The 22,252-nt window shown below is 45.0% G+C and overlaps 1 protein-coding gene across 1 annotated transcript in view; it reads left to right on the plus strand.

The window, feature by feature from the left end:
• The window catches only part of FAM178B (family with sequence similarity 178 member B), a 167,220-nt gene that overhangs the window by 100,737 nt on the left and 44,231 nt on the right, over window positions 1–22,252 (plus strand). Inside the window, exon 14 of the mRNA XM_033156711.1 lies at window positions 8,459–8,540. Coding sequence (XP_033012602.1) covers window positions 8,459–8,540 — 82 coding nt within the window. The remainder of the gene's footprint in view (window positions 1–8,458; window positions 8,541–22,252) is intronic.

Consider the following 22,252-nt stretch of genomic DNA (forward strand, 5'->3'; position numbering starts at 1 on the left):
AAAACATAGAAAGATACAAGATTGCAAAAGAAGTTATAAACAATAAATAAAACATCAAAAAATACACAACCAAATTGCACATTTTCCACATATATCTTAAGATCCAAAATAAAGATACAAAAGATTAATATCAATACTAAAAACAAGTCCTCCACCACCAACCCTCCCCCACAAGACACCAGCCCAAGGGTGGGGGTCTATTGAATTGCAGCCTTAAAGTCTCTCGCTGGCAGACCTTGGAAGTGGGGAGTGTCATCACTGCGCAACTAGTGCCCAATGACAATTGCAATAGACTTTGCAGCCATTTCTCTCCTAATCTAACTAACAATGAGTGCTGGCAGGGATCCACCCTGTGTAAATTGCTGAGCTGAGTTTGCCCTGCATGGCTTTGTCTGGAGTGAGCAGTCACCTGGCTTCCTCCAGGGCTGGGGATTCTTAGGTCAGCTTCAGGTATCCCTCTTCCCGGTGAATGGTTTTGTGGCAGATAACTGGTCTGGAGCATCAACAACTTTGCAGACTCAACAACTTTGCAAAAAAAAAACCAACACAAAAAAACAACTCAACTTTTGTATCCGGGTTTTCACTGTTTGAAATATGGCAACCCTAATTTATTATGTTATTGTTGCTTGTTAAATTTGTATACCCATAGATCTCAGGGCGGTTCACAACACAAAATTACAATACAAAAAAACAAAACAAAACACATAAAAATAAGAACAGAAACAACATTAAAAGAAGAGAGCATTCTGAGCCCTCCCAACACAGATATAGACATAGTGTGTGTTTGGGTGTGTGGGTGTATGTGTATGAGATTTTATGACAATATAATTATAAGTTCTGTGTTGAGAAAAAAGCAGGGGCGCCATCGAGGGGGGGGGGCTGAGGGCCCCAAAAAAATTAAAGGAGGGGGCTGGGGCCCTTTAGTATTCCATGGCCTGCTGGGCCCCAAGAGCCTTCCTGCAGCCAGCAGAAGGCTGCACCAACCTGTGCAGTGTTAGGAGGCACACGGGATGTCACATGTGTGCACCTGCCCCTTCAATCTTAGGAGCAACCCAGCACCTGTGGACCTAAGCTACCTAGCCATGTTCATTAAATTCCTTTTTTTTTATAAAGATTTTATTATTTTCTACAATAAACAACGAATATATCAAACAGATAAACAAAAACACTTAACAAATAGTAAAAAAAAGAACACATCAAACACATTAAAACAACATAAGAAATAACAAAAGAAAACTTATACATACCTAAACAGGAACATTAAAGAATCATTGTTTAATTCTAATTTCAAATCTTCTTTGGGGGACTTCCCCCGTTCTCTCAACTGCGTTCAATATTAATATACTTTGGTAACTTTGTAACTATTTTCTTAACATTCACCACTACTCTTAATATTCTTTAAAATACTAACTAATCATACATAATTCATTACTCAGACAACATATCCTTAAGCATTTCAAAATATTCTAAACCATTCATAACATTACTTCTTGTATACTATTTTAATCTAACATCAACTAGCTAAAGCCAATTAAACAAGCCGATTCTGCTTCAAATATCTAGCTTTTCACGATTTTTTAAATAATCCTTAAATTTCTTCCAATCCTGTTGCACCTTCTCCTCCCTCTGGTCTCGGAGTCTCGCGGTCAGTTCGGCGAGTTCCATAAAGTCCATCAACTTCATCTGCCATTCTTCCACTGTCGGGAGCTCTTCACCTTTCCAGTTTCTTGCAAGTAAAATTCTAGCAGCTGTTGTGGCATACATAAAAAACACTCTATCCTGACTGGGTATCTCATGATTGGTCATGCTCAAAAGGCAGGCCTCTGGTTTCTTACTAAAAGTAATTTTCATTACCTTCTTGAGTTCATTATAAATCTTCTCCCAGAAAGCCTTAACCTTTGGGCATGTCCACCACATATGATAAAAGGTACCTTCCACAGTTTTGCATTTCCAACACATATGACTTGTAGCATGATATATCTTAGCTAACTTCACTGGTGTCAAATACCATCTATATATCATTTTCATAATATTCTCTCTTAATGCATTACAAGCAGTAAATTTAATACCTTCCTTCCACAACTTCTCCCAGTCATCCATCATAATATTATGTCCAACATCTTTTGCCCAATCTATCATTACAGATTTAACCAATTCATCTTTTGTATGCCACTCTAGCAACAAATTATACATCCTGGAAAGGTTTTTAGAGTTCAGTTCAATTAACTCTGTTTCCAGCTTTGATTTTTCTGTTTGAAAACCAATTTTTTTGTCTAATCTAAAAGTTTCATAGATTTGATGATACTGCAGCCAGTCGGTGACCTCTTCTTTCATTTGTTCGTAACTTTTCAACTTAAAAGTCTCACCTTCTTGCTGCAGTATATCCACATATCTTGGCCATCTCACAGACATATTAGGTCTTTTATACGCCTTGGCCTCTACAGTTGAAATCCATCTGGGGGTCTTTTTCTCCAGTAAATCTTTGTTTCTTATCCAAACCTGATAAAGGGCTTTTCTGACTATATGGTTCTTAAAAGCTTTGTGAGCCTTTACCTTATCATACCAAAGATACGCGTGCCATCCAAATACATTATCAAAACCTTCCAAGTCTAGCACATCAGTATTGTCTAGTTTAAACCAGTCCTTCAACCAGCAAAAGGCCGCCGCTTCAAAATAAATCCTTAAGTCTGGCAGGGCGAAACCTCCTCTCTCCTTAGAGTCTGTTAATATCTTAAATTTAATTCTTGGTTTCTTCCCCTGCCAGATAAACTTTGTCAAGTTTATCTGGCAGGTAAACAGTAACAAAAAGAACGGCAACAAAGTAACACAGCCCGCTAACTGACCCGGGATCCTATCCAGAGGGTGAGCGGTGTCTTCCTTTACCAAGTTCCTTGTTATTAAGTCTTAAATAGCAATTTAAACAACTTTAAAGCAACTTTTAAAAAGTTCAGCAAAACCAGCAAACTTTTTCCGCTAGTTCGCGGCTCAGCTCCTTTGTTATTACCTTGATCTGTAAAGCAGTCCAGGAGAACGGGCTTCCTTTTTAACGTTCTCTCTGCAAGTCCGAATTTTCTTTTAAATTTAAAAGTCAATTGAGAGTATTACTCACAGAGCTTCTAGTTTGTAATCCAATTAAGAAAGAGCCGGGCGCTCGGATCCGTCAGAGTCGCTGCTTCGTTCCTCAGGGTGCAATGGCTTCTTCAGCTCCGTACCGGAGCCTCGCTCGCCCGATTTTCCCCCTTACGAGGGTCGATCGGGAGCGGGGACGGCACGTCCTGGAGCCCGCAAGAATGCCTGTCCACGGGACGCTCTTCCCGTGGCTCTAGGGGGCCCGTAGCGCGGGTACGGTAACCCCAAAACCCCCAAGGGACCGGAGCTCATTAGCTCCCGACTGACAGGACCGGCGCCCAAACCGGAAGTCCCATGTTCATTAAATTCAATGAGTCTAATATGAGCCGGATTAGTGCTGGATAAAAAGCGTAATTTTCAGGCAACATAATCCAAATTGTGTATGGAGAAAAAAATGGATTCTGTAACCTGTAAATTGGATAATTTATAAATTGGATAATTTATAAATTTATGTATTGTATAAATTATATTTATATTAAATTGTATAATTTATAAATTGCATAATTTACTGTGCAATGCACATTACTTTGCCCCATTTAATCTGGTTGGAAGGAGCAAAGGGATGCAGAGGACACTGAAGCTCTACCATGAACTCCAGGAAACTACAAACGCTTTGGCAGTGGAAGAGGAAGTTGCAGCATGTCTTTCCCTAGAGCTTTTCAAGACAAGGTTGGACCCAAATCTGTCATGGCTGCTTTATGTCCAGGAAATCCTGTCTTGGGGAGAAGGAGGTTAGCCAAGATGGTTCCCCGGGTTCCTTCCAACTCTTAAAGTTTTTTATGGTTCAGCAAAAGTCAAAGAGCTCAACAAAAGTCTTGTGGGCCTAAAAAGAAGACTTCCTCGTGCCACTGCTTAAGAGCACCAGGTCTTTATGCTACTGTTGTGGGCAGGCCAAGCTTGTGGTGAACTCTGTGGGAACACCTCCCTTCTCTTGTGGCAGCGAGCTGTTTAAGGATGGCTCCCCAGATTAGCAGGAGCAGCAGTCCAAGTCGATTAAACTCCTATTCCACTGAAGTCCTGGATATTCTTGTTGGCTGGCCAGATGTGGGTCTGGCCCCAGAGGATAGATAGTGAGGTTCTGGCTAACGTGAGAAGCAGAAGATCATCCACATTTCCATTTGTGCTGTGATTTCTAGGCACAGGTCTGTGATTCAGAGGCCTGGGTCTGGGCAAGTGTGTGTGTGTGTCTGCGCGCACGCGCACGTGCCCCCCCCCAACAATTTCCCCAGGAAAACATGCTGTTTACCACTGAATTGGAACAAATGTAAACTGAGTTTTCCATACCCCTTAAGGACCACCTGCTCCCATGCCAACCTGCCTGAATCTTTCCGTAAGCTGTTTCTTCAGGTGCCCCAGATATTGGGGGAAAGGCAGGTGGCAACCAACACCTTCCTCAACGAAGTACACCTGGTATATCTTGTGGTCATTTCGGGTGCTTCCAGAATGTCACCATTTTTAGGTGGGATTCAGTTACCAGCAAATGCAGGTTGCACAATTCAGGTTTACTTGGAGCTCCTGCACAACAGACCTTGCCCCCCCCCCCAAATTCCCCCCAACCTTTTTGCAATAAGGAATGTGATGGGGAAAGGCACTGGAAAGTGTGAGATGACATTTGCTTAATGCAACATCATCTATCTTCCCCAGAAACAAATAAGAATGAATGCTCAGTAAACAGAAGTAACCTCTGCTCAACCTTTGTGCAAACACATCAGGATGAATGCTTAATAAACAGGTTTTCCACACCTACCAGCTGATCACCCATTCCCACCACCCTTCTGAGTAATACCCCTCCCCACTCCCTCACTATATTTAAGGGTCTGGTGACTTCCGTTTCAGTGTATCTGAAGAAGTGTGCATGCACACGAAAGCTCATACCAAGGACAAACTTAGTTGGTCTTTAAGGTCCTACTGGAAGGAATTTTTTATTTTATTTTGTTTTGCTTAATAAGCAGGTTGTCTGAAAGTGACCTTAGGCACCAGGTTAAGGTGTGATTGTTTTTTCAGGCATTTTAAACGATTTTATACTATGTTAAGTTCTCTGCACATTATGTAATCCTCTTTGTGCATATTAAAAAAGAGGGGTGGGGAATCTGGAATTTGTGTGAAATCTCCATGCCATGTGTAACGTGTATACACAGCAAAGAAGCTGCCTGTGGGAGGAATCCTGTAGGAAGTGAAGCACCACTAAGTTGCAGAGTTTCACATGGTGCTAGTAATATTTACACATCACACAAAAGGAACACACCCTCAGCAGAAGAAAACAAAAGCGCTCCTCTTTCAGCAGCAAGCGACACCACAGAAGGACAAAATGCACAAGAAATTCTCAGCAGTTTATTCAGGAATTAAGTGCTGTTATGTGTTCATTCCACCCACAACTTAACAAGAACAGCCTTTGCCAACCTGGTGCCCTTCCACAGATGTTTTGGACTGCATCTGCCACCAGCCTCAGCCAGAATGGCCATGCTCCCATCAGCTCCAGCCCTCCATACAGCTGACTGGGGCTGATGGGAGCTGTAATTCAGAACTTGGAGGCGGGGGCAGCAGGCTGGTGAAGGCTCCTCTTCTTCATTTAAAGCAGGGATTCCCCAAAGGCATGCAAATAGAGGGGTTGAAGGGTACCTTGAAACATTATGGATGAAGACATCATTTTGTAGAGCAATGGGTTCAATTTCAAAGTGTTCTTAGCTCCATTCAGTTCAGGCAGAACACCTTTTTCCATCATCAGGGTCAAACTGCCAGGGAGGGGGGAAATAATACTGCAAATTGTCAGTAAAAGCCAGCCCAGCTGTGGCTGGTGCTGCTTATGATGCTTGCAATCTGCCCTCATTCCCAAACTCCCAGGACAGCTTTGCATATTTAAAAGGAAAAGTTTCTCTTTTTTCCTATGAAGAAACTGAAGGGTGGGTCTATAAACAGATAATCATTCATGTGACACTTTAAAGGCAGGCAGCTTGCTTCTGAATTGGGGAGAGACAGAGCCGGTGGCTGAATCAGTGCTCAGTTTGCTGCCATGTAGCCCCATTGCGGCAGCTGTGGGACCAAGAAGAAGCCAGGCTCACACAAGGATCCCTGTAAAGGCTCTGTTTGTATTAGGCCTTCTTTCACCCTAAGCCACCATATTGGGTGCATCCACCACTTTATTTGGCAGGGGTGGGGAGACTCTTTTTGAGACCAAGGGCCACATTCCTTCTTGGGCTGCCTTCTGGGGGCCAAATGCCGGTGGCAGGTTGGGCCAAGGGCCAAGGGCGGAGGAGCAACCTTGTGCAATGGGCTCGTTTCTGCACATGCTCAAACATCCCTCTCCAGCCTCTGTCCAAGCAACCAAACAACCAAGAGGCATTGTCAGAGTTCATGGACACATTTTAGCCAGGCAAAAACACTCGAGCAGGGTAGGAGGAAGTAGAGCTGGGGAGAAGGGTGTGGGCCTTGGCACAGTCCCAAGGGGCAACGCTGAATCCCTAGAGGAGGATCACTGAGCTCATCCCTGCTCATCAGTGCTATGGCCTTCTGGGGCCTGGTGCGGACAGAGGGGAGCATTAACTCCCCCCTCCCTTCATGCCGTAACGCCATTCACAATCTCCCATGACTGCTTTTACATCTTGCCTAGCTTGGCCCTTAGGGATCCCCGGCTGCCAGCCCTGTTGCCAGCGACGTCACCGTCAGCAAAGGAGCAGCATGCCAGTTTGCGTTGTCAGAATGCATATAGCTGATTTGATTTAATTGCTGCCGCTTGGCGTTTGAATATAGCCAAGGTGGCTTATTGTGACTTGAAGTGATGGTTAAGAGTTCCAGCCTAATGCTGGGGATGATAAGAGTAGCCTGTTGGCACAGAAGCTTTTGGTTTGCATGGTGGTGCCAGAGTTCTGCATCCCATGTTCTCTGTCCCCTAGTGCAAGGGCCCTTGTGCAAGGGAATAACGCAGTGCAACAGAGGAATCCAGTGCAGTACTGGGCTAGCAGAGAATCATTCTGCAGCAAAGACGCCAGCAATCTGCTTAGGCATTCCTTTGGGCAACTACATCCCGCCAGTAGAGTAAGTATCCCACTAAGCGACTTTAACTTAGCGCTGCACTGGATACAATCCAATTTTTAGGCGCCAGGAGAAAACATTCCTCTTCAACCAGGCCTTGGGCTGATTAATATTCTACTGTACAGCCTTCTAAATGAGTCTGTGGGAAGGGTGTGTGTGTGTTGTTGTTGTTGTGCTGTTTTGTTTTACTTATTTTTATCCTGTGAACTGCCCTGAGATCTTATGATGGAGGGTGGCATATAAATCTAATAAAATAATAATAATACAACCCAGAATACGGAAAGAGGATACAGCTGTAGTGCTATCATAATAAGAGGACAGTCTAAATTTAATTAGTAAAAAGAAAACCATCCAAAAGAATGCTCACAGAGTGGCTGGCAAATTAAATAAAGTGGGAGGCAGCGAGAGATAGAGCTCTGCCAATGCATTAGCAAGAGGTTTGTGGTTCACTCCTAACAGACACCGGTTTGCATGGTGCTGGTGGGATCTGTCCAAGATGGTTTCATTGCCTGAGAGAAGGGAAACCGAAAAGGCCACTCACGAATATGGGGCACAATCCACCCAGTAGTTCTCCTGACACGTCTCATGGAGTGAATGGAACCTGTGATGGGAGACTGAGGCCCCTCCAGACCAGTGGGGTTTTTGTGGGTGTATTCTGCAGCATGTCACAGATTCAGTAATAGTGCATGAGTTGTGAATTTATACTGGACCACCCAATCATTGCTCTGTGATGCTTCCCCAGTGTTACTATACTGTTGCTGTCCAGAAGGGAACTCTTGTGCTATAACACAGCAAAAGCAGGGCAAATCCTGTCCCCACATCCCCCCTGAACATTTGTGGTTATGAAAAGTTACAGGATTCTAGCAGGAGGTTACGGGGCAGGTGCTGATTGGAGGCAAAGCAGTATGTTTATCCCAAAACCTTGGCAGACTTGAACAATTCTTATAAAGTGGGGTTGCATATGGCTGCCCCAATCTCCATGAATGCCCCATGAAAGGGATATCTGGAGGGGCCCTGAGAGCCTTCAGGAGAGGAAAAAAAAGATTGGGGTTCCTTAGGACTGATGCAAAGGGCACTTTGGCACCTGAGGCATACAATCCAAATGGTACTACCTGCCCTTGTTGGGTTGTTTTTTAACAAAAACAAGTAATAATTACATTTAAAAACATTAACTTTGCTGCTCTTTCACAACATCACGAATCTGCCACCCTCTTGGCAGAGGGTCCATGGCATGCTGATGGAAAGGAAGGCTTCTTGATATGGGACTGGAAAGGCTAATGCTTTCTCATCTTTCCTCTAGGCAACTGCGCAGGAACCTGAGTCTCTGCTTCATTACAAAGCTGCTGGGAAAGATGCAGGCAGCAGTGAGCAGCAAGACCCAGGTTAGTGTGGGGAAACGTGGGAAGGGGGTGAACTGGTTTTGGCCCTGTTTGGGTCTGGTGATGCTCTCCTGGGATCCTCCCAACACAGAATCATAGAATCAAAGGATCACAGAATTTCAGAGTTGGAAGGGAGACCGAGGGTCATCTAGTCCAACCCCCTGCAACGCAGGAATCTCAGCTAAAGCATCCATGACAGGTGGGCATCCAATCTCTGCTTAAAAACCTCCCAGGAAGGGAGACCATCCCACTGTCAAACAACGCTTCCCATCAGACAGTTCTTCTTGAGGTTTAGTCGCAATCACCTTTCTTGTATAACAGGAGCTCCCTTGGAATACTGGCCATGGGTTTTTTCTGGCAGCATGGCTGGCAGGGATATTGCATCCTGTTTATGGATTCTGAAACATTTGTGTAGACCAGCAGTTGTCAAAGTTTTGCCTGTGAAAGAGGGCTTTCTATGTCTGTGTGACTGTCAGTGAGTTGTTGCATGCCTTTCTCCAAGCTCATATGCACATTTTGTTTTTGTTTTTAAAGAGATTTTATTATTTTATCGTATAACAAAAAAGAAACAACATTAAACATACATAAACATAAACATAGAAAAACATAATAAACAATTCAACAATAAAAAACACAACATTAACATACCAAAAAAAAGAAAACTTATACAAACCTTATCAAATTCTTATCTTTGTTACTCTACTTATTTATACTTCTTAGGGGGACTTCCCCTGGTCCCTCCTCTGTCTTCAAAAACATATATACTTTTTAAGGTAGCTTCCTTTCTTTTTTCCATTATCTTATACTCAATATCCTAATGTTCTTTAAATTTATCTAAACCAATATATTTCTTAACTTATATTCTATATCTTAACACTTTCTTATACAAATATCACATCAAAATTTCTTTTATAACCATTATAACTAGCCTTATACTTCTAAAGCCGATTCTTATATATATTTCTGCTCAAATATTCAGACATTCAATTTCACATGCTTAACTAAATAGTCCTTAAATTTCTTCCAATCTTGCGACACCTTCTCTTCCCTCTGGTCTCGGATTCTGGCGGTCAGGTCTGCGAGTTCCATAAACTCCATCAACTTCATCTGCCATTCTTCAATTGTTGGTATCTCTTCCCCTTTCCATGTTCTTGCCAATAAGATTCTAGCCGCTGTCGTGGCATACATGAAAAACACTCTATCCTGACTGGGTATCTCTTCGTTGGTCATGCTCAAAAGAAATGCCTCTGGTTTCTTACAAAAGGTAATTTTCATTACCTTTTTAAGTTCATTATAAATCTTGTCCCAGAAGGCCTTTACCCCTGAACACGACCACCACATATGATAAAAGGTACCTTTCGACGATTTACATTTCCAACACACATCCGACATTTTAGAATTCATTCTAGCTATCTTAACTGGTGTCAGATACCATCTATATATCATTTTCATTACATTTTCTCTTAAACTGTTGCATGCAGTAAAATTGATACCTTTCTGCCACAATCTCTCCCAGTCATCCATCATAATATTATGACCCACATCTTTTGCCCAATCTATCATTGTGGATTTAACCAATTCATCTTTCGTATGCCACTCTAGCAACAAATTATACATCTTGGAAAGGTTTTTAGAGTTCGATTCGATCAGTTCTGTTTCCAGTTTTGATCATATGCACATTTTGGGGCGCAGAAAGAGTGCCAGCTGGGCTTACAGGGCCCCAAAAACTCCCAAGTGTGACTTAGAATGCATTCAGAACTCCCAGCAGGCTGTGCACTGCAGATGTGCACGCCTGAGTATGTCTACCCAGAAGGGGAAGCAAAGCGGGTGTAACACAGGGCAGCCTGGCCCTGGCACAGAAGAAGAGCCATGTTGTGCCCTGCAAACTTCCTGCCTGCAGAAGGAACCTTTGCAGGTCAGAATTCTGACACACATTACAACACGAAAGGACAAGTCATTTTATGTTGAGGAATACATTCCTGGGGTGGTGTGGGGGTGGGGGTAATCTGCCAGGGAACCACATGCTGGTAGTGGGCAGGCAGGGGCCAGAAGTGGGCAGGGCACCCCTTTTCTCCCTCCCTCATTCTCTGCTTTATTACAGCCTGTGTTCTCCCTGCCCCTTGCCCCTCTGCCACTGACTTCTCTCTCTCCCCCCCTCTCTCAGCCTCTCTCTGCCACCTCCTTTTCTCTCCCTCTCACTTCACCCATTTCTCTTTTGTTTTCTTTCTTCTCGCCCCTCCATGCATTTAGTCTAGAAGCGGCCCTCAGGCTGCACGTTGCCCACCCTGGCATCAGAAAGGTGCATCCAGCCCCTTCAGAACCTTCCAAGGTGGCGCACCCTTTAAGACACCTAGAAACCATCGTTTCCTCCGGCAACTTTTCTGCCCTCATCTGGGTTCCATCTCCACACACCCACCAGGGCAGAGGAGGGGAGGAGAAAGGGAGGAGGTGCACACAGTGATTTTGTGACCGCCATGTGTGACTGGGTTCCAATCCTTCCTGGCTTTGATTTCTCAACTTTGAACGCAATGCCAGAAAATTAATATAGCTGCTTGCGTCTGGGACTGATAAAGGCTGATGGGATCCTGCAGAGGAAAGCGACACGACAGCAAGGGCGCCTGCTCTTAGCATCCTTTCTAGCAGCATGTGCCCTGCTGTCCGCATCTCCTGCACATTGCACTCTCGCCTAGACAGGAGCATGTATATCTGTCATACATGGGGGGCCAGAGGACCTCAGTCTGATTGAATGTTTTCTGTGTCAGAGTTCTGATGAATGCATATTTATTTATTTATTTATTTATTTATTTATTTATTTAAGTATTTATATACCCACCCACACAAAAGGATATCAAGGCCACTGGGAAAATCCCGTGGGTCTTATGCACCAGTGCCATAGGTGCACTGCTGGGAATCTTGTTGCCCCCAAATTCATTTTCTCCTCATTCCATATGCCTCCTGGTTAGCAACCAAGGAGGGAGGCAGTCATCAGAATGTCTGGGTTTGGGGCCCAGCCAGGATTCCTGTTGCTGAAGCATTCATAGAATTGTAGAGTTGGAAGGGACCAAGAGGGTCATCTAGTCCAACCCTTTGCAATGCAGGAATCTTTTTGACCAACGGGGGGAGGGGGGTCAGACCCACGACCCTGAGATTAAGAGCCTCGTGCTGTACTGACTGAGCTATTCATGCTGGTTTAAAGCAACCTTCCCCACCCTGCAGCCCTGTCTCCTGCTGTTTTGAACTGCAGCTACCATCAGCCCCAGCCAGCAGATGGAAGCCAGTACTTCTTCCACATTGGCTGCCCCTGCTTTACAGATGGCTCTGCACCTCAAAGAGCTTCCGGTCTACGATTTGGCAGGAGGGGCTGGTAGCAAAGCAAGAGAGAGAAGGAAGGGGAGTCGCATCCACAAAGGCAGTTGCACATTTGCCTTTCGCCCGCCTGCTCATGCCAGGTCCTTGCAGCACTCCATCGCTCTTGCTTCCCACCCTTCTGTGTCTCCCTCCTCAGTTTAAAGAAGGCTTGCAGATTTCCCAGAGGCGCCTAGTTCGCCCCTGTGAGGACGGGAGCCCTCCTTAGCCTAATCCAGCAGGCTTTTCTTACGTTCTTATGGTCTTAAACAAGCTGAAACATTTTTTTAAAAAAATCTGTAACTCTGTTTGAATGATGCAAACTGATGAAGACTTGACAGGATCACAAAATGAAGATAAACTTTTTTCTCCTCATGAGCAATACATCAGCCCTTTCCCACACATTTCTGTATTTTAGGGGTAGGCAACTGGAGGTCTAGCAACTCAATCTGGCACCCAGGGCTTCCCATCTGCTCCCCAGGAGGACCCCAAGAACCCCCACAATGTATCTGAGATGCTAGGCGAATGGCTATTCAATCCCCCCACCCCACCCAAGGCAGCGGACAGCATTTGCCTCTGCCAAAGCGCTTGCACTAGGCACCTCTGCTGCCCTTGCATTGTGGACAAGAGTAAAAGGTGAGGTGCCTAAGGGGTGTGTGTGTGTGTGTGTGCGTGTGTGTGTGTTACCCAAGCCTCTCTTGCTGTGCACCAGGGGCAAAACTAGGTTTTATTTCACCTGGGTCAAAGACCCAGTTTTGGACTACATCTCCCATTGGCCCCAGGTTGGTAAAAGTTTTGTGCCCAGTGGAGAGGAGAGAGTTAAGGATTCCTTTGCATGCAGCTTGGGTTGCAAGGGAATGAGTTGACAGACAAAGCCAGCTCTGGCTTTGCTTTGTTCAAAATCAAACCCCCGCCCCCATTAAAAAAAATTAGTTGACGTCCAGAGCTGTATACTTTGTTTTCTGCTCCAGCAATTGAATGTAATTTCGAAATTGCCAACTTGGCTTATTCCAAAGCCCATCACAGCAGAAACTCCTTTGGCTTCTGCGCTTTTGCGCCGAGAAAGGCGTGCAGGTGGGCGGCTTATTTTTGTATATTTAGCTCTATATATGTTTTGTGATTCATCCCAGCAAGTAAGCTATTGTTTAAATATTCTCCAAGGCTTCTTTTTAAGGAAGAAGAATAAGCAATCAGCAGGCACAATGGGGAGCGATGGGAATGGACGTGAGCGGAGAGGAGATCTGACAGATTGCTTTCCCTCTCCTCCCCCCCCCCCCCGGCCAACCGCCCCCTCCCCTCCAGTGCTCTGTTGAAATGAAATTTCTGCTGATTTGTTAACATTCAAACCCACAAGGAGGTTATGCAGAGTTAGAAACACTTGGGAGGCAGGGAAAGAGTGCACAAGGAGGAATCATTTTTACAAGGGCAAGTCTGCACAGGAGCTTGGCAGGGCCAGTGGGGCCCCAGAAGTGCCGACTCAGCCCATCCAATCTGCGCAAGGCGTGCTGCGTCAAGGCTAGGCCAGGGCAGCAGGCAGCTGAGCCAGCCTGGAAGCAAAGCTGCACTCAGGCCTCAGGCAGTAAGCAGGTGGTTCTAAGAGCCGGGTTACACCTGGCCTATATGCTGGCCAATCACAAGCACAGATGTGTGTCACATTACCCTTCTTTGAAGAAGGACTTTGTGGCTTGAGCACACCTAGTCCTTGAAAGGAGCATCAGGTTCCCAACTCAAGCCTTAGAATTTTGGATTGTATCAGTGGAAATGCCAAAGTTTCTGAGAAGCTGGATCAGTTTTGTGACTCTACTTAAGCTACCTTTTCCAGTTTCCACCATTTCAAGCTTCTTGCCAATTATTTGTTTAAATGCATAGTCTGACCTGGACCTATGATGTTATTGTGCATTCTTCCTTCCTGGAGCCTTGAGAAATTCAGGGTGGCCTTTACAAGGCCAGCTTGAAGAAGGATCAGTGTTGACTTATTATGGTATACTGAGTCAGCAGCCGTTGTGGAGGTGCAGAAACAAGCACACTTTTTATAGGCAGCTAAAAAAAATGTGCTCATCAGCATGGCTGGATTATGGGCTGAGCAGAGGAAATAATTGCAACCAACCCCCCACTTAATATCTGGATGCCTTGTATTCTTCACCCTTGTCCTGAACAAGCAGCAAAGGTTTATGTCTGATGATGACGACAGTAATGAGATACCAGTATGTCTTGGTTGCTGAAAAGACAGATAGGGTTGCAGGGGAAGAAATAGTATATATCACCCGTGTGGGCTACTTAATAAAAGAATGTGCTGGGTGCCTACATCCAGAAATCCGGGGCAATCAAACTCCAGTAACAGAGCCAGAGTCCCAGCAGCAGAGTTTTAAACCACAAAAACAGTATAGCCTAGGAATATGTTAGATTTAATCCATTTGCAGCGCTTCCCCGTTTCTACCCTTCTTGCAATGAACAGACCACACCATTAGCAAGTTTAAATGCATTACTTACAAATGCCAAAGATTAATGTGTTATTCCATGCAGCAGCAAGAAGAACACAGGTAGAAAAAAATGTTTTACAAAACATAGAAAAATGCTTCTGGGCACACAGTCTGGGCTTGAAGCACAGTGTTGCCTTGGTCAGCTTTAGAATGAACAAAGAAGCTTTACTTCCATCTTCACCGAAGGAGTGACCTGAGTGTTAACCCCTTCATGCATTAACTAGCCCTAAGCTTGCTAGTTATATTTGAGTTAATTTCCCACATAGGTAAGGTTCCCCAAGAAGCTGTTTTGCTTTTTAACATGTTCATCAACAACCTAGATACAGGAGAGGCCAGACTTGCTGCTGATGACACCACATTATTCAGGTTAGTAAAAATAAAAAGAATTGTAAAGAGCTCCCAATGATCTCTCAGAACCGAGTGAATGGGCAATAGCAAACGTGGTTCATTGTAAGTAAGTGTCATGTTAAGCACATCTTGGCAAATAAAAATAAATCCTAGCTGCATGCATACTGATGGAGTCTGAAGTAACAGGAATGGGGTCTTGGGATCATGGTGGATAGTACAGCAGCTGTTTTTAAAAAGGCAGATTTTAGGCTAGAGATCATTAGGGAAGGGATTAAAAAATAGAAGTTCCAATATCATAACAACTTTATAAAACCCTATGGTATAACCAGAATTTGGATACTGTGTATGGTTTTTGATTGCCACATCTCAAAAAGAGTTGCAGAAAAAGTAAGCTAAAATGATCTGTCTGTGGGAGCAATTCCTCTACTAGGAAAGCTTATTCAATTTATTTTTACATTTACCCTGTTTCCCCATGTATAAGACGACCCCTATTTTTTGAGCCCCAAATTAAGAAATAAATATTTTAAATGTTCCATGTATTTTAAACTTTAAAAAATGGGGGGGGGGGATATACTCTTATGCACAAAAAAATATAGCATATCCCGCCTTTCCTCCAGGAGCTGAAGGTGGCCTATATAGTTCGCCTTCTCCCATTTTAGGCTAGGCTGAGTGACTGGCCCAAGGCTGAATGAGAATGTGAACCCTGGTCCAAGATTTCCCCCTCTCTCATAATACGTGTCTAGAACCCTGAATCATCAAAGGAAGTGGAATGGTGAGAGATTCAGAACAGACAAGAGGAATTCATGGCCAGAATCTGTTAGGCTGATGGCCACCAACTTGGCATGGTGTCCTGCCCCCCACCCCACCCAGCTAAGGAAGGCACATGTCTGATAGTTAAGTCTTTGTTGGCAAAAGAAACACTTACAGCAACTCCTGCGGTGTTCTAGATGCCCCTAGCCACTAGGCAATTGTCCCTCAGATCTGCGCCCTGTGGAGCAGTTGCAGCAACAATGAGACCCTGGGCCTCTGCTGGCTTATATATATATCCTCCCCTGACAGGTTGCACATCTGCAACCTGCGACTTCTCCTGCATGGAAGCTGTTGCTGCTCCTCTCACTGCAAGCCCCTCCTGGTCCTAGGCGGCAGCGGGGCAGGGGGAGGCAAGGAGTCTACTGACCCGTCTGTTGCCTGAACAGCCTCTTCATCTGCCACATCCTGTGTGCCTTCCTCCTTCTCAGACTGCCCTGACTCTCCCTCCACCCCCTGCCCTATTTCCTGCCTTGCGGGTGGCATCAAACCCCATAAATCGCTGGTCCCCTCTCCTGGGTCACTCCCCTGGTCCCCTGGCTCTGCCATGTGCACTTCAGAGCCCCGCCAATCCCCAACACATGGCTGCTAGTCGCAAACACCCATTACTGGAGAGCAGCAGCTGGAGGAGGCTACTGCCCTCATGTACATGGGATTCTTGGAGGCATCTGCTTTGCCAGCACGAGAAACAGAATGCTGGACTACCCAGATGATTCATCTAATCCAGCAGGGCTCTCTTAGTCTCACAGGCTCCCCCCTTCCCCCTAGCCTCATTTCCCTCCCTGCTGGAGTCTGGATTTGACACCCACATTGCTACCCCCTCTCTCGTGCCATTTCGATGGGAGACAATGGTGAGGTCGAGGAATGGTGGCTTTGGGTCAATGTCATGTGAATTGATCCCTTTCAGCAGAAACCCACATCCTATCCTACAGAAGGTCAGGCCTGGCTGGGAACAGAGGCTGTCTTTCTGAGTGGCCTTTTCTGTTCTCTCGGGGGAGTGGGGTGGGATTGGCTTCCTTCCATTTGCTTGCTGTTCCATTGCCTTTTTAGGCTTGAAAACCCAGGCAGGCAGAGACAGAGCTCAAACAACATTATTCAGGGCAGGCAGGATGAAGTCTAAGAAATGGAGCTGGAGCTGTCTACTAGCTCGGGTCCTTATAGGGGTTGAGAAGCGCAACTCCCGCCCTGCAAGTTGCACTTCCACTTACATGTATGCAAAGGAAGGAGGAGAGTCAATAACCCAGGGAACACGCCTGCAAAAGATGAAGCCCATCTCCCAAACAGTTCTTCTGCCCTTGCAAATCTCCCCTGCAAAAAGGAATGGCACGGAAATGTTGGATTGGTGTCTCTCGTAAGCCTGTCCTCGTGCCCTAGATTGTTGACTCATTTTATTTAGGTGTCGGGGTGCCTCCTATTTCATAGGGCTGCCTTTTTCAGGAGTCTTTTTTGCTGCAAGTTGGTTGGGGGAGCTGAAAACACAGAACTGCTGTCTGGTTGCTGGTGAGTGAACTGATCCCACAACTTCTGCCAAGGGAAGGGAACCCGCAATGCAGCCTCTTCAAGGGACTTGTCTGAGCCAAGGAAGAGGAGGTTGCTCCGCTTGTTCTCCGGCTCTCATCCTCTGACTACAAGCCCACAAACCACAGTGCTCACTCCCATGTGACATCTGTGTGCTGCATGTGTGGGGTAGAATCTTTTGGGCTCTGGTTCTGTGGTGTTGGGGCTCACATCATGTGAGCAGCAAGTGGCAGCTAAGACAGGAGCCAACAATCCCTTCTTTTTGCTAACGACAACAAAGTAATTGGAAACAAACGTCTTCACATTGGGGAGAAATATGCAGGGCATTTCTAGACCAGCCAGGTCTATCAGAGCTGCCCCCGCTGCCTGCCAAGTAGATCACACAGCGGTTGCTATTCAGAGTCAAGTCTGAGTAGGCAGTGATGGGGAAACCAGTCCTGCAAGTTGGGAGCAGAAGACTCTCTTCCCCAGAGCAGTTTTAAAATAAATAAATAAAAACTTTTTAAATTAATACAGGAACAAATGACGATATAAAGGCGGGCATTTGTACAGCACTTCTAACAATGTTAAAGGGTATCAACACTCCTGAAGCATGACAGAAGGGGCAAGACTGCCGGCTGTGCCAGCCAAATGCCTGTCATTTCATTGGTGAAAGTTGAAGAAAGCCAGGCTGACAAATTTGCTGTGAGCGGTTTCTATATGATGCCTGTCTTCACCCTTCCTTTCTCCTCTCCCAGTTTTATTTGATTTCTTCCTCTCTCAGGCCTTTGCCAGTATTATATCCTAGTTTGTTTTGAGTGGCTCCAGAAATGTCTTGGGCTCATCAGCTCACTCATTTGCCTGCTGGTCTCAAGAGCTGTAGTGCACAAACTACCCAGGTCAGAGTCCTTGCATTTGAGAGGCATTCTTACCGTTTGATCCTTTCATCCACCTGCCCTGTCACCCTCCCTCCTCATGGGACTGAGCGCAAAGTTCTGTTGCAGCTGCTGCTGACCTGCCCAACACCCCTATCATGCTGCCAGATAAGGGGCAGAATGCCATTAGTTCACTTCCCGGGCACTGTTGCCGTTTTTGAGTGGGATTCATTCACATACCAGCAAATTCAGGTTGCTTGGTTATGGACGATTTGGAGCTCTGGCAGAACAAAACAGCTTCCCCAAAGGAAACCAACGGGAAAATGTACTGGAAAGTGTGTAATAATAACAGAGGCTTTGACGCTACAACATCCAACCTTCCCGCAAACAAATCACATTAAATAGCCAATGCTGTCTAATCTCCCTGCAAACAAATCAAGATGAATGCTCAATAAACAGGTTGTCTGGAAGTGCCCACTGGCATTGCTATGCTTTTGTGGCCAAATGTGAACCATGAGTTCAGAGCCACAAGTAGCTGTTCTCAGGGCCTCAGCTCCTGCATCTGCAGTGTGGGAATAGGAATAGTGCTTTTCCTTGTAAGGGTGACTGAAGCAGGGCATACTTTGAACAACTGGATACATTATTTGTATTAATGTGTGTATTATTATGAACTGGATGGGGGTGAAGTGTGAGGGGTACCAGGGCCCCAGGGCCATGGCTGTCAACTTTTCCCTTTTCTTGTGAGGAATCCTATTCGGAATAAGGGAATTTCCCTTTAAAAAAGGGGAAAGTTGGCAGCTATGCCAAGGGCCCCAGGCGCACCATTTTTGAGTGGGTGCGAACCAGGCGCCTCCATACAGGCGACCACAACGTGGCCCGGCCCAGTCCCCCATTTCTGCCCACCAAGGGCCGCGTTGGCTGGCTCCCCCTGTGCGGGGGGGGGGAGGCAGCTCAGTGCAGCCCCACTTTGCTCCAGTGCACACCTGCCCCAGGCACCGGCAACCAACGCTACATCGCTGAATCTGGCAATCTTTGGCCCACCTGTGATTCTGTTGCAGGGAAACTGGCTCTGCAATTCAAGACCCAGTCTCCATTGCTGGAAATCTGCCACTGCTTTTATTATGCCCCCCACCAAGAAAAAGTTGTCCTAAGGCAAAGAACTGGATAGTTCTGCTCTGCTTGTGCTGCACAGGATAGTTCAGTAGCAGCATAGCAACTGCACTATGCCCACGGCTCCATCGCAGAGCACACGACATCAGCAATAAAACCAGTGCATGTACGTGTGTGCAGTCTAAGGCTTCTGATCCAGTATTTGGAGCTCCTGCAATTTCCTGCCAAACTCTGATACTCTTTGTGTCTTCAGTGGGATGCTGAGCTGTTGTTTGCCGGCAGAATGGGTGAGTCTTGCTGTCAGACAGGCAGCCCTGAGTCATGAGCTGCTAACAACAAACCGGTTGGAGGAGAGAGCGGGGGGGGGGGGGTGAGCAGAGGCACGACACGCCTGCAAGCCGCTACTTGAACAGACCCCTTGGCTCACACACATCCAGGGCTGGGCCAAGATGTTTTGCTGCCAGAGGCAAAGGACAAAATGGCACACACTCACCCTTTCGATGTTCAAAGGGCAACCAGACAGATGGCTGGATCTGGCTATAGGGCACATACAGGTCTTCCCCACAACACCTCATGGCTCCCCAGTGTCTGCCAGCGGAGGCGGCTGCTTTATTCTGCCCAATATTAGGGCCAGCCCCACACACGGCTGCATTGCTACAAGGGCCCAAGCTCTGCAGAAACCCTGGGAGCAACTCCACACATCTCCCTGACATATCTTTTTTTTTAAAGTTTTTTATTAAATTTTCTAAATTACATTTCAAAATATTCATTTAAACAACCTTAAATCAATGACTTCCTGTGGGAATACACTTCGTGGGTGCATTTGCACCTACGGTCGTTTATGTTCATTTGTTATTGATTATGTGCTATTTAATGTATTCCTCCGCAAGAAAGTGAAAGTGAAAGGAGGATCCAGCAGGCGGCTTGCCGCTGAGATCCCTCCGCCGGGACTTTTTGGCTCCAAATTCAAATTGTTTGGTGGTCAGTTAATCTGCTTCCTGCCCTTTTCAGGGGCAGCAACAGTGTTCTGATTGGTAAAAGTATTGATCATGACGTTGTTTGTTCTTGTCAATAAAAGGCTGCGGCTCCCCGTGTTGGGTGTGGAAAAAGTGTGAGAGACAAGAGAGAGAGATACGAGAGATAACGAGAACTAGCTAGCGTGGAAGACGGTGGAACGGACAAGCCCAGAGAGAAGGTTGCGTGGCAAGGTACCGAGAGATCGAAACAACCCACGCAGGGTCAGCCAAAGCCATTTTCAAAGAGACCATGGTCAGAGTCTTTATTTCATTTTAGTTTAAATTTTACCGTTTACCAGTTTATTATTTGGTCGTCGTTTTGGCCACCTTTATTTTGGTGCTTTACTTTCCGGAACAACTTAAGAGGTCGCAAGCGCCTGCAGATCCATCTACGAGGCATTCATTCATCCGATCAACTCACTCATCCTTCAGATTCAGCCTGGCGGACAACCGTCTTCACGGCACGGTGTGAGCTGGGCTCCGGAATTACCGTCCGTCCCGTCCGCAGGCTTGGTCGGTGCTCTGTGCAAGGGCGCACGTGAGGCGCTGGCCACAGATCCCCCAGCAACTGGTATCCCGCGTGCAGTTGACCTTGTCCTGTGCGCGGGAGGCTCCAGCCAAAGAATCCCTGCAACTTCCCTTCTCTTTCAGTGGTTCGTTTTGCATACCATACATCGCTGCATATTCTACATGAACTGAACCATTGAAGAATCCATTGTTACATCTATCAAAGCTTATTTACACTGTTAAATTTATCTTAATGCTACCAGCGTTTTTAAATGAACACAGTTTTTACTCATATATTCCATAAACATTTTTCAGTCTTCTTTAAACGTGCATTCTTCTTGTTCTCTTATTCTTTGCCATTCTTCTTTGGTTGGGACCTCACTCGTTTTCCATTTTGGGGCTAACAAGACAAGGGCTGTGATAGTGGCGTACATAAAAAGTCCTTTTTGACACCTGGGAATTTCCCTCTGAATTATCCCCAACAAAAAGGACTCTGGGTTTTTTGGAAAGGTACTTTTGAACATTTTTCCCCAGTTCATTATATATCATTTCCCAATATTATTTTACCCATTTACAAGTCCACCACATATGATAAAACATACCCCCCCTGTCCTATATCTATTGCCCAGTGTATCATAAAAGCTTTAACAAGCTCGTCTTTTGTTTCCCATTCTAACAATAGATTGTACATTTTGGATAATAGTTTTTCATTATTTTGTAAAAGTTCTTTTTCAAATTGTGAGCTTTGGTCCAGAAAACCATTTTTCCTGTCTGTTTTAAACATTTCATATAATTGATTATAATGTAACCAGTCTGTAATATGGCTCCTTACATTTTCTATTGATTTCAATTTAGGTTCCCCCTCTGTAAAGTGTAGCAGTTCCCTGTAAGTTGCCCATTGTCTATCCATATTAACCCTCTTTATTGTAATAGCCTCAATGGGAGATAACCATAGAGGTGTTTTCCTTTCCAGCAAATTTTTATATTTCTCCCACACACTATACAGATTCTTCCTTAGAATATGATTCATAAAACTTGTATAAATTTTTGTTTAAGTTTTTCTGTTTCATTAATTTAATTTTCTGTTCAATCTCCTGATTCACTAATAGCGAAAATTGTGCCTGAAGTAATTTAATTGCTTGTATGATATTTTTATCCTTTGGTTTAAGAATTTGTTCCTTCTCCTTTTCTAATAATGCCTCTAACAACTCCTGCTTCTTCTTTTTCCTTTTCCTTTTTTGGGAATGCTTTGTTGAATTAAAATCCTCATTACCGCTTTACTAGCGTCCCATACTCTACTTAAGTCTGTTTCTGTGTTTAGATTAAAATCAACAAATTATTGTAGGGATCAAATCCCCCTGTTTACATTCTGTTCACTTTGCAGTACGGCATCGTTTAACCTCCTTCTAAATGAGGAACATTTTTCACTTGCTATTGTAATCAAAATGGCATTATGATCAGATATTGTTCTAGGTTGAATTTCCACCTTTTTTACCCTAGTTGTTAATTCTTTTGAAGCCCAAAGGTGATCTATTCTGGAAAAAGAATTGTGAATAGAGGAGAAAAATGTAAATTGGCGTTCTAATGGGTGCTTACAACGCCATAGATCAATCAAACCAAAGCTGGACACCATATTAAAGAATGCAATTGTAAAAATTGTGGAATATGTATAAATGACAGCTATAACAAGGTAATCTACTTAAAATGAAGCGTTGTTAAAGCAGTGGAAG

Source organism: Lacerta agilis, chromosome 8 (assembly GCF_009819535.1).
Source record: "Lacerta agilis isolate rLacAgi1 chromosome 8, rLacAgi1.pri, whole genome shotgun sequence".
Classification (NCBI taxonomy): Eukaryota; Metazoa; Chordata; class Lepidosauria; order Squamata; family Lacertidae; genus Lacerta; species Lacerta agilis.